At 38.9% G+C, this 15,582-nt stretch overlaps 1 protein-coding gene across 1 annotated transcript in view; it reads left to right on the top strand.

Annotated features, from left to right (window-relative positions):
* DNAH11 (dynein, axonemal, heavy chain 11) overlaps positions 1-15,582 on the top strand; it is a 436,577-nt gene that overhangs the window by 211,373 nt on the left and 209,622 nt on the right. The window contains 2 exon segments of the mRNA XM_006832223.1: positions 3,560-3,733; positions 13,329-13,533. Of these exon segments, the coding sequence (XP_006832286.1) occupies positions 3,560-3,733; positions 13,329-13,533 (379 nt within the window).

Raw genomic sequence — 15,582 nt, 5'->3', positions numbered from 1 at the left:
GAGGGTTTTTGAGGAGCAGCTGATGGATTTGAACTGCCAGCCTTATGGTTCGCAGTCCAGTGCTGATCCTACAGTGCCACACGGGAGTCCATACAGCAGTTTAGGTAATCCAACTTTTGATGCAAAGAGAGGTCTGTATGTATTCTGCACACTACCCACTAAGAATGGTGGCAGCTAAGTAATGGCCTCTAGACTAACTGGGTTTAAGACCAACTTTTATAGGGTTGATATAATATCCCATGTCGTTAGTCTCAAAACAATTCAAATGTGTTTAAACTTATTGACACTTGGCTGATGGTATATAAGAGTATGAGGTCCAGTAGTTTGGAAGTTAGTGGGGTAACATCTACCTGCAAAGACTGATCACCTCTTCCAACTCACTCTTCTCCTCTAACCATCCTGACAGCCACTACCAATATGTGTGATCCAGTCCAATACAGTCCTGGTGTGGTGCTGTGCATTACTGCACTGGACTGCAAGATTGGTTTGAACTGTAAGGTCAGTGGTTCAAGCTCACTAGCCGCTCCTGTGAAACCTTTTACACATTCATTATGAGTTGGAACTGACTCAACGGCACTTAACAACAATAGTCCAGTAAAGAAAGTAGATCTTAGTCCAAAGACATAAGGACACCAGAGTAAGTACACATTTTAAGATATTTCCTAGTTCCAAAATGGGAGGTTAGGTCTTGAATAGATACAAAATTAACTAAATGCAATGGACACACCATATTTTAGGGTTCACCAAATGTCTCTATGCCACATCATCCCATGGTTATAAGAATTCATGGTACCAGGTCATCCAGTGGACAAAGAAGTCACTAGGCCAGATCATCCTGTGAACATAGAAGTCATTAGACCTGATCATCCTTTGGCTACAGAAGTCACTATGCAAGGCCATCCCATGATATAGAAGTCATGTCTTAATGGAAGATGTCCAAACAACACTGAGGCATAGGCAAAAACAAGGCTTCAGGAATTGATGGGATACAAATTGAAATGTTTCAACAAACTGATACAGTGCTGGAGGCGCTCACTTGTTTGTGCCAGGATGTTTCGAAGACAGCTACCTGGCCAACTGATTAGAAGGGATCCATATTGTGGCCCAATCTAAAGAAAAGTGATTTCAATTTAATGTGGAAATCATCAAATAATGTCATTATTCTCACAAGCAAGTAAAATTTTGCTGAAGATAATTCAAAATCAGTTGCAGTAGTACATCAATAGGGAGCTGCCAGAAATTCAAGCCAGATTCAGAAGAGGATATGGAAGTAGGGATATCATTGCTGATGTTAGCTAAAAGCAGAAAATATCAGAAATAGGTTTACTTGTGCTTTAGTGACTATACAAAAGCATCTCTGTGCTGATTATAACAAATTGTGGCTAGCATTGCAAAGAATGAGTATTCAGAACACTCAGTTGTTTTCATGAGGAACTTACATATAGATAGACCAAGAGGCAGGTATTCAAACAGAACAAGGGAATACTGAATGGTTTTAAATCAGAAAAGGTCAGATTTGTATCTTTTTATCATACTTATTGAATGTGTATGCTGAGAAAATCTGAGAAGATGGATTATTTGAAGAAGATGTGTAGATGATATAACCTTGCTTGTTGGAAACAAAGAGGACTTAAAATAATTACTCATGAAGATCAAAGACTACAGTCTTCAATATGGAAGTGTAAAGAAAACAAAAGTCCTCACCACAGGACCAATAAACAACATTCATATAAATGGAGAGAAGATTGAAGTTGTCAAATACTTCATTTTGTTTGAATTCACCATCAACACTCATGGAAGCAGCAGTCAAGAAATCAAGCAACGAATTGCATTAGGCAAATCTGCTGCAAAAGCCCTCATTAAAGTGTTAAAGAGCAAAGATATAATTTTGATGGCACCTAATCTAAGCCATGGTATTTTCATTTGCCTCATATAAGCATGTGAAAGTCGGATAATGAAAAAAACCATAAAAGAATCGATGCATTTGAATTATATTGTAGGAAAAGAATATGCAAAGTGCCATGGATGGCTAGAAGAGTAAATAAATCTGTCTTGGAAGAAGTACGGCCAGAATGTACCTTAGAAGCAAGGATGGTAACACTTAACCTCTAATTCTTTAGACATGACATCAGGAGTGATCAATCCCTGGAGGAGGATCTATCATGCTTGGTAAAGTGGAAGGTCAATGAAAAAGAGGAAGACTTCAACAAGATGAATTGACACAGTAGCACCAATAATGGGCTCAAACATACCAGCAATTGTGAGCATGGCATAGGACCAGGCATGTTTCATTCTATTGTGCATATGGTCACTCTGAGTTGAAACCAACTTGCCAAGACCTGACAACAGCAACAAGGTCAGTTCATTCTGTGGACATAGAAGTCAATAGGCCATCATTCAGCCTGTGACCAGAAGAACTAGATGGTGTCTAACTACCAGTACCAGCTCTGACCAGGTGCACAATAGAAGATCCCAGATAGGGAGAAAAATGTAGAACAAAATTCAGATTCCAAAAACTATGCTTACTGGGCAATAGATAACCAAGGAACCCCTAAGATTATTGTCCTGAGATAATAAACTCTTTATTCTCAAAATTGAAGCCGTTCCCAGAGAACACCTTTCAGTCAAATAATACATTAGCTTAAAAAATAAACACTATCACCCATGAGTGTTGTGTTCTTTTAAATAATCAACACTCTGAAGCCAATTTACCAACATTAACAATAAAACAAAGATGAGACTGTCAGGAGGAGCAAGGAAGCTAGATTAATGGAAATAGAACCAACAGAATGGAAATAATGAGAATGCTGACACCTTGTGGAAAATGTGATCAATGGAACAATTTCTCTAAAAATTGGTAAGTGGGAACCTAATTAGTTGTGAAAACTTTCACCTAAAACACAATAAAATTTTATTTTTTAAATTCTCTCACTTGTAACTAGATTCCCAAAAGTGATACTTTTTTTTTTTTTTTGCAAAGCCCGTAAGTCTTTTGTTGAATGAATGAATGAATGGATTCATAAGTAATTTTAAAATTTAAAAAGTATTGTTAGGCCAGGTCATCTTGTGATGATAAAAGGGTTTTGTGGTCAACTTGTGGATATAGAAAGCTTTTGTTACTTGACTTGTCCCAGTTCCCCTCTCTTATTATATACACAAGATTGCTATGAGTTGGAACCAACTCTGCAGCACTTAACAACTACCTCTAAGACAGTATCACTCTTAGAACTTATCTCTAGTTATATTTCTTGGGTCAGTTACTCCATCCCATGTTGGTAAGTGCCATCGATTCAGTTCCAACTTATAGCAACCATGTGTAGGGTTTTCAAGAAGTACTGGTGAATTTGAACCACTAACCTTTTGGTTCAAACCAACCTTGCAGTCCAGCGCATTAACCCACAGTGCCACAGCAGGACTCCATCCCATACAAAAGGCTTAATTTGTAATCTTGATTCTGTATATTGCAAACACTGTATGTGAAGCAGCATTGGGGAGGGACTTTGTATCTTTTCAGAATTGTCTTTAAATCTGCAGTAAGGATTACTCTTGTTCCCCTTAGCTTTCCAACTACCCAGCTGAATTCAGTCGTTGGTGGCATAAAGAGATGAAAGCAGTGAAGTTTCCATCCCAGGGAACAATCTTTGATTATTATCTGGACCACAAAACTAAGAAATTCTTGCCTTGGGCTGATAAAATCCCGCAGTTTACCATGGATCCAGAGGTACCTCTGCAGGTAGGTGTGGGGAAGGTGGCAATTTTCAAGCTACACTGAGCCCTTTCTTTTTAATCTTTTTCTTTACCTGATGGATAAATTACTGCCGATCTGCTCAGCATATAACAATTTCCCTGGAAGAGAAGACTCTCAGTAACAGGAACACTTAGTGAAATGGCTATTGTATCTCTGCAACCTCTCTTTTTTATTATCCTGCTTAATTCTGTGCTAACACCTTTCCTAGAAACTTCTGTGCAATTTTGTGAAAATTGGAGGCATATTTCTATTAGTTCAGTGATTCTTATTTCTACCCGTATTGTGAATTTCTTAGCACTTTTTACATGTGACGTTCTTACTTTACCCCCAAACCATAAAAGGAGTATATTTAATCTCAACACATATATTTCATCTGCACCCAACAGCCAGCAAATCCAAATGAGTCATTTTTTTTTGTTTTTTGTAATTTCTCTTCATAGGCTGTCCCTCTGCATTTGTCTGGTGTCTAGCTATTCTTTGACAATTTCCTTTTTGAGCCTTGTTCGTTTCCTTTTTCATTATGTTTCTTCCTCAAAACTGTGCCATTCTGATGCATTGTGAAGCCTGATTATTTCAGTAGTGCAATATAAGCATGGTGGTTCTGTAGAATAAGTACTGGCCTGTGAACAACAAGGTCAGGGGTTCAAGCCCATCAGACACTCCATAGAAGAAAGATGAGACTTCCTGCGCAAGTTTTATTACTTTGGAAACACTATACAGGGTCACTATGAGTTGGAACTGACTCGACGGCACTTAACAACAATAACAACATAAATATGAATGATGATTTCTGTACCTAGTGCTCAATAACAGAAAACCTAACAATAAGGACATTTATCCTTTCTTAAATTCACAGACAGAGTGACTGCAAGATTGATTAACTTCATTTGGTGATATCATCCAGATCTTCTTTTCTTTCTACTCTGCTCTTCTTAACATTGCCATCATTCTAAGACTGATACTACTTATGGGTTCAATATGGTCCAGTAAGTGGTCCCAACAGTCACTTTCAGAGGGAAGAAGGGACTTCCTCACATCTTTTTCCTTAGAAATGAAAAACTCTTCTCAGAAGCCACAGAGCATACCTTCCCATTTAGTTGCTCAGACCTGGGTCACATACCCACAGCCACTCCTTGGAAACACTGTACAGGCTCACTATACATGAGAACCAATTTGATAGCACTTAACGGTAACAAAAACCCAATCTCAGGAGCTCTAGTGGTGCTATAGGGTAAGTAAGCACTGAACTGCTAACCACAAAGTCAGCATCTCAAAGTCACCAGCTGCTCTATAAAAGAAAGATGAGACTTTCTGCTCCCATAAAGATTTACAGCTTTGGGAACCCTATGAGTCACTATGAATTGGCACTGACTCAATGGCACCTAACAATAACAACTCAGTGTCAGACTAGGGGTATGGAGTTACTATAATAGTTTAACTAACCATCACTTCACCATAGGAGCTGGACTGAGCATCCTCTGCAGTACATGACTATATGGATGGGGTGAATATTGCACAAAGTGGGGGACAGTGACAAGAAGGATGAAGTAGAGAAATAGATGCTAGGAGACAACAAAGTCTACTGCACCTACTTTATATATTTTGGAGTGTGTTTTATCTAACCTTCGTATACTACAGTCACCTAGTAATTTTTCTAGCTGACTGAAAGCTAAAAATTCATGGAAGGTTCTGAGAAGCAAAGAGCTATCACAAGATCAGTTCATCTTATTCATGATGTCCTTTATTAATAAGAAAAATTTCTCATTACTCTGTAATCTTACTTTCCACACATTTCTACAAATGTGTTTAATTAGAGAAATAACATCTTTATATACTAGACCATTGTGAGTCAGTAATAAGAGAAAATACTGAAATTATGTCACCCTTTTCTAAGTGCTTCACATTGACTAATTTCTATAACAACCTTTCAAGATGCCTACTGTTATGAAGGAGCTCTAGTAGCGAAGTGGTTACGAATTGGGCTGCGAACCTTAGGGCCAGCAGTTCGAAACTACAAGCTGTGCTGTGGGAGAAAGATAAGGCTTTCTGCTCCCATAAAGATTTACAGCCTCGGAAACCCTGTACAGGGTCGCTATGAGTCGGAACTGACTCCACGGCACATAACAACAACAACAACAACAACTGTTATGAAATGGAACTCATAAACATTGATATATTAGGCATTAGTGAGATGAAATGGACTGGTATTGGCCATCTTGAATCTGATGACCACATGGTTTACAATGCTGGAAATGACAAATTGAAGAGTAATGCTATTGCCATGAGGTAAAACGCGGTCTGTGATTGGATAATATCCATGTGACTACGGAAAAGTGCTCAATGCAAACAGATCTGTGTTGAAAGAAGTGCAACCAGAGTGTTCCTTGGAGGTCAGGATGGCCAAACTTTGTCTCTCATACTTCGGACATATTGTCAGGAAGGACCAGTCACTGGAGAAGGATATCATGTTTGGTAGGGTGGAGTATAAGAGAAAAAGAGGAAGACCTGCAGTGAGATGGATTGGCAAAGTAGCAGCATCAACGGCCTCAAGTGTGGCAACAATTGTGAGGTTGGCCCAGGACTGGGCAGTATTTTGTTCTGTTGTACATAGGGTCACTGTGAGTCAGTACCAAGTCCATGGCACCTAACAACAACAACAGGGAAGACCCAATTAATACCACTATTATTCAAATTTATGCACCAATCACTGAAGCCAGTCAGGATGAAATAGAAGAATTCTACCAATTTCTTCAAGCTGAAATTGCTCAATCATGTAATCATGATGTATTAATTATTACTGGTAATTGGAATGCAAAGGTTGGAAACAAAGAGGAAGGATCAGTAGTTGAAAAATATAGCCTTGGTGATAGATATGATTCTAGAGACTGAATGATAGAATTCTGCAAAACCAATGATTTGTTCATTTCAAATACGTCTTTAGACAGCATAAGATTCAATTGTACACATGGACCTCACCAGATGAAATACACAGAAATCAAATAGACACTATCTGTGGAAGGAGACAGTGGAAAAGCTCCATATCATCAGCCAAAACAAGACCTCAGAAGATTGTGGAACAGAACATCAATTGCTATATGCAAATTCAGACTAAAGCTGAAGAAAATGAAAACAAGTACACAAGAGCCTAAATATGACCTTGAATCTATCCCACCTGAATTTAGAGATCATCTGAAGAACAGATTTGATACACTAAAGACCGAAGACCATAAGACATGTGGGACGACTTCAAGAACATCATACAGGAAGAAAGCAAAAAGCCATTAAGAAGATAAGAAAGAAGGAAAAGACCAAAATGGATGTCAGATGAGACAATTGAAACTTCCTCTCCAGCATAGAGATGCTAAAGCAAATGGAAGAAATGAGGAGGCACTAGAGCTGAACAGAAAATTTCAAAGGTCAGCTTAAGAAGACAAAGTCAAATATTACAATGAAACATTCAAAGATCAGGACTCAGAAAACCAAAAGGGAAGAATACATTCAGCATTTCTCAAGCTGGGGGAACTGAAGAAAAAATTCAAGCCTCTACTTTTGTTATTGAAGGATTTTCTGGGCAAAATATTAAATGATGCATAAAGCATCAAAAGAAGATGGAAGAAATACAGTCACTGTACCAAAAGGAAATGGTTGATGTTCTGCAGTTTCAAGAGATACCTTATGATCAAGAGCTAATGATACTGAAGGAGGAAGTCCAAGGTGAATTGAAGGAATTGGCAAAGAACAAAGCACCAGGAATTGATGGAATAAAATTTGAAATCTTTCAAGAAAGTGAGGTGGTACAGGAGGCACTCACTCATCTCTGCCAAGAAATTTGGAAGACAGCTATCTGGCTGACTGATTGGAAGAGATCGATATTTGTGCCCATTTCAAAGAGAGGTGACCCAGTGGAATGCAGAAATCATTGGACAATATTTTTTATATCCCATGCAAGTAAAGTTTTACTAAACTTTTAATACAGAAACGGCTGTAATCACACATTGACAGAGAACTTCCAGAGGTTCAGGCCAGATTCAGAAGAGGACGTGGAATACGGGCTATCAATGCTGATGTCCAATGGATCTTGGCTGAAAGCAGAGAATACCAGAAAGATGTTTACCTGTGCTTTATTGACTATGCAAAAGCCTTTGATTCTGTAGATCATGACAAGCTAGGGATAACATTGTGAAGTATGAGTATTCTGGAACACTTAATTGTGCTCATGAGGAATCTGTACCTGGACCAAGAGGCAGTTGTTCGAACAGAATGGTTTAAAATTAAGAAAGGTGTGCCACAGGGTTGTGTTCTTTCACCATACTAATTCAACTTGTATGCTGAGCAAATAATCTGAGAAGCTGGGTTATATGAAGGAAAAGTGATATCAGGATTGGACTCATTAACAACCTGTGATAGACAGATGATACAACCTTGCTTGCTGAAAATGAATAGGACTTAAAATACTTACGATGAAGATCAAAGAGCACAGACTTCGGTATGGCTTACATCTCAATGTCAAGAAAACAAAAATCCTCACCACTGGACCAATAAACAACATTCTGGTCGATGGAAAAAAGATTGGAGTTGTCAAGGACTTCATTCTTCTTGGATGAACCATCAGCACTCATGGAAGCAGCAGTCAAGAAATCAGGCTACCTATTACATTAGGCAAATCAGCTGCACAAGACCTTTTTAAACTGTTGAAGAGCAAAGTTGTCAGCTTGAGGACTAAGGTGTGTCTGGCCCAAGCCATGGTATTTTCAATAACCTCATATGCATGCAAAAGCTGGACAGTGAATAAGGAAGATTGTATAAGAACTGATACTTTTGAGTTGTGGTGTTAGAGAAAAATGTTGAAAGTACAATGGGCTGCCAAAAGAATCAACAGATCTGTGTTGGAAGAAGTGCAGCCAGAGTGCTCCTTGGAGGCCAGGATGGCCAAACTTCACCTCTCATGCTTCGGACATATTATCAGGAGGGACCAGTAGCTAGAGAAGGATTAGGTGTTTGGTAAGGGTCAAAGAAATAGAGGAAGACTTCCAGTGAGATGGATTTGCAAAGTGGCAGCATCAATGGGCTCCAGTGTGGCAACAGTTGTGAGGTTGGCCCAGTATCGGGCAGTGTTTCCTTCGGTTGTGCACAGGGTCGCTGTGAGTTGGTACTGACTTGATGTTGCCTAATCATAACAACTGTTATTAGCTGCCACTTTTTTAAAAAAAAAATGGAGAAAGTGAGTCACAGAGGGCCAACAGCTCACACCAACACTAAGTATTGGATGACCAACTGAGCTGACTACCTGGGGCTAAGGGAATTTCCTAGATGATAAACTTTCAGTTTTAAAACTGGGAAACTCCAGGTTGAACAGGTTGAGTTGGTCAGCATAAAAACAGCAGAGCTAGGATTCAAACCCAGGCAGCCTGAATGGCATTCTGCTGTGTGGAGGTGTCAAGGCAGAGTTTAGGCTGTGGACATTCTGGTTTTTAATTCAAGCATCAGCGCCTCCTAGCTAGCTATGTGACCTTGGGCAAGTTATTAATGCTCCCTAAGCTTTCATTTCTTCATCTCTGCCATGCAAATACAATAAAACACTCTTTATAGGTTAGTTGTATTGTATGTCACATACCATGAAGTTCTTAGCAGAGTACCTGTCACATGGTCGGCTCTCAGTAAGTGTTACTGTTGGTATTCATGTGCTTAGAGAAGAGCCAATAGCCAACAGTAAGTCATGGCAACTAACATCAAGAGAGGAAGGAAAATATGATTGTAAAATACTGCTCAAATACTTTTTTACAAAGTAGTCTGCGACTATGTTAATGGAGTACAGGACAGTACATGCCTTTCAATAGGCTTTAAGAATATCACTGAATGAAACTAAGTTGTATTTTTAATCATTGTCATTTTAATGGAGGGCAAAGTGATATCTCATCATGGTTTTGATTTGCATTTCCCTAATGTTTAATAATGGAGTCCTCGTGTGGTGCTATGGGTTAATGCACTGGACTGCAAGGTCCATTTGAACCGTAAGGTCGGCAGTTCAAGTCCATCAGCCGCTCCTCGGAAACCCTATACAGGGTCTCCATGGATCAGAACCAACTTGATGGCACTTAACAACAATGTCTGATGACATTGAGAATCTTTTCATGTGTTTGCATTTCTTCTGTGGCGAAATGTCTATTCAAGTTCTTGTTGTTGGTAAGTGCCATTAAGTCAGTTGTGACTCACAGCAAGTCTGTATAGGGTTTCTGAGAAGCAATTGCAATTCATACCAACCTTTCAGTCCAGCTCATTAACCCTCAGTGCCATACCAAACCCTTTACTCATTACTAAATTGGATTGTTCTTTTTTGTTGTTGTTAAGCTGAAAGCAACAGGTATTGTAGAAGACGTGAAGAAATTAGAATCCTCAAACATTGCTGGTGGGAATTTTAAATGGTGCAGCCATTGTAGAAAGCAGTTTGGACATTCCTCAAAAGTTTGAACGTAGAATTACCATCGGATCTAGCAATTCTAGATAGATATATATCCAAAAGAATTGAAAGTAAGAATGCAAAGAGATATTTGTACACCAGTGTTAACTGCAACATATTCACAATAGACAAAAGATTGAAACAACCCAAATGTCTAGCAACAAATTAATGGATAATCCAAGTATCTATCCATATTTGTTGTTGTTGCTATGTGCCGTGGAGTCGGTTCCGACTCATAGAGACCCTGTACAGGGTTTCTGAGGCTGTAAATCTTTACGGGAGCAGAAAGTCTCATCTTTCTCCCGCGGAACAGCTGGTAGTTTCGAACTGCTGACCTTGCAGTTTGCAGCCCAATTTGTAATCACATATATACGATGTTTATTACTTAGCCATGGAGAAATGAAATCTGTCCTGATACACAGTCTACAATGGGTAAACCTTGACAACATTGTGCTGAGTGAAATAAGTCAGTTACAAAAGAACAAATGCTATGTCATCCCATTTATATAAAATATCTAGAACAGGCACATGTATAGACACCAAAGTTTATTAGTGGTTGCTAGGGGAAAAGAAGGAGTCCTAATTCAGGGGATACTGAGCTTCTATTAATGGTGATGGAAAAAGTGAAAAATGAGTGGTGATAATGGGTGAACCACATGATGATCATAATATCACTGAATTGTACATGTAAAAAGTGTTGAAATGGGCACAGTGTAACATTTACACAATACACATAAGTGTATATATATGGTGGTGGTGGCTGTGTCCTACTGAGTCGGTTCCAACTTGTAGCGATCCTCTGTAGGGTTTCTGAGGTTATAAATCTTTGCGAGCAGAAAGCCTCATCTTCAAACTGCTGACCTTGTGGTTAGCAGCCCTGCTTGTAATCCAATACACTACCAGGGATCCTTATAGGGGCTACAAAAAGCATGTGGGAAAATTCTATTATAATCCAATTCCATTTTTCCATGAACTTTTTGAAACTCCCTTACCACAATTTTTTTAAAAAACCAAATCACTGAATTATATAGTTGTTGCTAAGAGCTGTCGAGTTGTTTCCAACTCATAGCCACCCTGGGTTTCTGAGGCTGAAGTCTTTATGGGAACAGAATGTCTCATCTTTCTTCTGCAGAGCAGCTGGTGGGCTCCAATTGCTGACCTTGTGCTTTGCAGTCCAGTGCTTATCCTACAGAGACACAGTGCTCCCCAAGTACTGAATATTAGTTCTTAAATTGGGGCCAGGTAGTTATAGAGGAGATTACACCTGTGTTAAAGACATTTATTTTTGTGTAAAGGTCAATATAGCATAGTGATTGCAAACCGGGCTGTTAACCTCATGGTCAGAAGTTCAAAACTGCCAGCAGTTCCACTGGAGAAAGATGAGGCTTTTGGCTACTGTGAAGATTTATAGCATCGGAAATCCCATTCAGGGTCACTATGAGTCAGAACCGACTCCACAGAACATAACCACCACCACCGCCAAAGTTCAATAGGTATTCCTGATCAAGAAGATAATCCTGAGTAATCTATAAACTACTTAATTGTGTTTGGTCTATGCTGAGAAGAGAATTACTCTATCCATTATAGAATTTATGTGGTTTTCTTATGAACAGCATGAATCCTAGAAGTAATGGGTTTTCCCTTTGTAATTTAGCCTCAGAAAATGCAAGCACATTTCAATTTCTGTGCTGGATTCTATGACCTGTTTATCTGCATCTAGCATCCTAAATTCTAATCACATATTTTAGTCTGTATTCCTGTAATCTAATTTTTGTTTACATATTTATGGTCATCATTTAATTATATTCCTGGAAGTCACCTCAGTTTATTTGTGAAACATTGCATTATATAAATAAGTAAATAATTTTCAAAACAAAAATTTGTTGTTAGTTGCTGTTGAGACAGTTCTGACTCACAGCAACCCTATGAACAGAAGGAAACACTGCCTAGTCCTGTGCCATCCTCGCAATTGTTACTATGCTTGAGCTGATGGCTGCTGCCACTGTATCCAACATCTCCTGGGGTCTTCCTCTTTCCTCTGACTCTTCACTTTACCAAGTATGATGTCCTTCTCCAAGGACTGGTCCCTTCTAACAGCATGTTCTAAATATGAGAGCAAAATCTCGCCATCCTGGTTCCAGCTTCCAACACTATATATGCCAGCTGCTATTCATAAGGTTTCAGTGGCTAAATATTCAGAAGTAGTCCGCTTCTTCCTCTTCCTACTGTATCTTATTCTGGAAGCTCAGCTGAAACCTGACCGTCATGGGTGATCCTGGTGGTGGTTAAAATACCATCACAGCAACATGCAAGCCACCACAGTATGACAGACTGACAGTTTAGAGGTGGAAAACAGAAATTAAATTAAAATAAAAATACTTAACAGGAAAATGTTTTAGTTTTATATGTGATTTAAATTTGCAAATTGTTGTTAAGTGCTGTCACGTCTGTTTTGATTCTTAGTGACCCAGTATAGTTTCCAAGGAGCAGCTGGTGGGTTTGAACCTCCAACCTTACAATTGATTAGCAGTCCAGTGTTTATCCTACAGTGCCACACCTGGACTCTAGATTTGTGAATATTCCACTTAAAGCCACTGTTTCAAAAATTGCTCTTTTCCCATTCTGAACTCTTTTGAACTCTTTTGCTTAGTTATTTTGCCACTTTATTTTACCAATGCAAGGAATTGTCCATTTTCCTTGGTATGTGGCTGGCTTGCCTTTTCAAACATTAATCAGCTCAGGAAGCATGGTGGATGATTTCTTCTGCATTCAGTGTCTTTTCTTCCATGCCCAATACACAGTTAGACAGAAAAAAAGTAGGTATTCTGTGATAGAGAATCTTGGACATTAGTGCTTCATTTGGAAAATAAAACATCAGTTGCTTATACTGAGACAGTTTGGTGGCATTACCTAATTGCTCTTCTTAAACTACGATTTCTGAACTCTGACAGTTCAAAACTAAAAATTAGATGGCATCTCACCTATTGGCTGTTAATTAGCACTAAAAATTATTTGGGTCTTAATTCAAAAATAGATATGTTGGTTTAGATATAAAATTCTGGATCGCCTCTCTTTCTGACCTTTCTCTTTTGCTTTTTTTTTTTTTTTTTTTTTTATCCCCAGACAGTTTTTGTTCACACGTCAGAGACAACTTGTCTTAAATATTTTATAGATTTGTTGCTTGAAAAAGGAAAACCACTAATGCTAGTTGGAAATGCTGGAGTGGGGAAAACAGTCTTTGTAGGTGACACCCTTGCAAGTCTCTCTGAGGATTATGTGGTGTCCCGGGTGCCTTTCAACTACTACACAACATCCGCAGCTCTGCAAAGTAAGTGTTTCTGCTGCCGACATCCTAGGAACAAGAGACCGGAAACTGACCAGGCTCGTACATGCACTCCAAATCCACTGCTTTTCCTTAGGCTTTAGACATTTTTTTGTAAGCTTCAGCTGAATCTTTACTTACCACCATCTTGGGTAAACATAATGTGTTTAAATATTGTTGTGAGTTTGACTTTTTTATATCACTCAACTTTATTTGGTTTCTTACACTTTTGAACAGCAAGAATTTACATCCACAATGTCACTTGCTTTGCCTGTAAACTTTAATTAAATGGATTCTTAGCAATAGAAGAGGAGTTCCTAGGTGGCGTAAATGATAAGCAGCTTGTGGTGCTGTGGGCTAATGCTCCAGACTGCAAAGTCTTTTGAACTTCAAGGTCGGTGGTTCAAGTTCACCAGCTGCTCCTCGAAAACCTTATACAGGGTCGCTCTGGGTTGGAACTTACGTGATGGAACTTCATAACAACAACAACAACTCACCAAACAGTTGATAATTCAAATCTAGCCAGAAGCTGTTTGGAAGGAAGGCCTGCAATCTGCTAAAAAGTTGGCTACTGAAAACTCGGTGGAGTTTTGTCTGTAACACACATGGGATCACCATGAGTCAGAATTGGCTTAGTGGCAACTGGTTTGATTTGTAGTTTTTTTTTGTTTTTCAGCAATATAAGGGTGTATTCAAGGAAGGACATCTTGGTTACTTTTTAAAGTACACAAGTGTAAAGGAATTGATTTAGGAAAAAAATTATTCATACTCCTATACTGGTGAAATGTCAGGCCAAGAGCCATCAGTTAACTCTTACAAGAATTATAAGAATCATTTTAAACAGTTGACAAAGCGTCAGTAGAACTATACAAGTTTGGAATATTTCTAGAGTTAGGAAAAACAAGGACATTAGACATGGGAAGTAGAACAATAGTGCACTAATATGGACAAACTGTGAAGTATAGACTCGTAGGTAAATAGTATCAAGACCTGTTATTGGCAGGCCTGTTAATCTGTGCAGCTGAATCACAGTTCTAGAGTCAGAAAAACTCCTACTATCCAGCAGTTTATTAAATCAGCTGAGTTGCCCTAAATGTCATTTCTAAATTTGCTTATGTATGTGTGTGCTTGTCTATATCTGTGTTGTTGTTTTCTTAACTATACCAGACTAATAAAACATTTTCTTAGTCATTTGACATCATTAATTCAGCCAACTGGTTTCACTGTAATCGTTATTAAACAAGTTATTGCATCTTGTCTTTGTGAATGGAACAGTTAGAAAGCTGATTTAGCTGATTCTTTCCTTCAGCAAATACATATTACAACCCCTCCCCCTACCCCAAGGCACTGTGTGGGGTATGTTTTCATTCACAGACACAAGGAAAAGGATCTCTTTATTACTTTTTAAATGAAAAGTTAGGGCTACTGTTCAGTAGGTGAACAAATGATATGACTTTGGCATGAGCATAATGTGCTAATTCCTGAAAGGGATACAGGCTTGTATACAATTCAGTGACTTACTATTAGTATGAAGAACGAATGCATCCTAGTGGTGCAGCAGAACCCATCTAGCAGCTTTGTAGGAGGAAGACCTGGCAGTCAGCTCCTGGAAAGATGGTTGTTCAGTGCCATTTGTAGTTAGTGCAACTCCTTGCATAGGGTTTCCGAGGAGTGGCTGTGGTTCAAACCTACCTTCCAGTCCAGTGCATTATCCCACAACACCACACCCACACCCAGACTATAAAACCCCCTGGAGCAGTTTTATCTGCTCTTCCAAGTAGCACTGGACTGCTAACTCCAAAGATGGCTTGCAGAACTGACTTATCAGCACTTAACAGCAACAATAGTGATATCCCCTGAGCATATGAAAATGTGAGTCTGCCACTTTAAAGAGCTCTGTACTATTGATGCATTGTATGCTTGGTAGATCATTAATTCATTGTTCATTTATCAAATCGCTTACTTGTGCTGATCATCAAAGAAACAATGACATCGTTCTTTGCCCTCAAGGCATTTGTTGTCTGTGTGGAGCAACACTGTCATTAGACGGTGCAT

Source organism: Chrysochloris asiatica, unplaced genomic scaffold, assembly GCF_000296735.1.
Source record: "Chrysochloris asiatica unplaced genomic scaffold, ChrAsi1.0 scaffold00006, whole genome shotgun sequence".
Taxonomy (NCBI): domain Eukaryota; kingdom Metazoa; phylum Chordata; class Mammalia; order Afrosoricida; family Chrysochloridae; genus Chrysochloris; species Chrysochloris asiatica.
The sequence above is the reverse complement of the archived record's forward strand: the minus strand, read 5'-3'. Positions and strand labels throughout refer to the sequence as shown.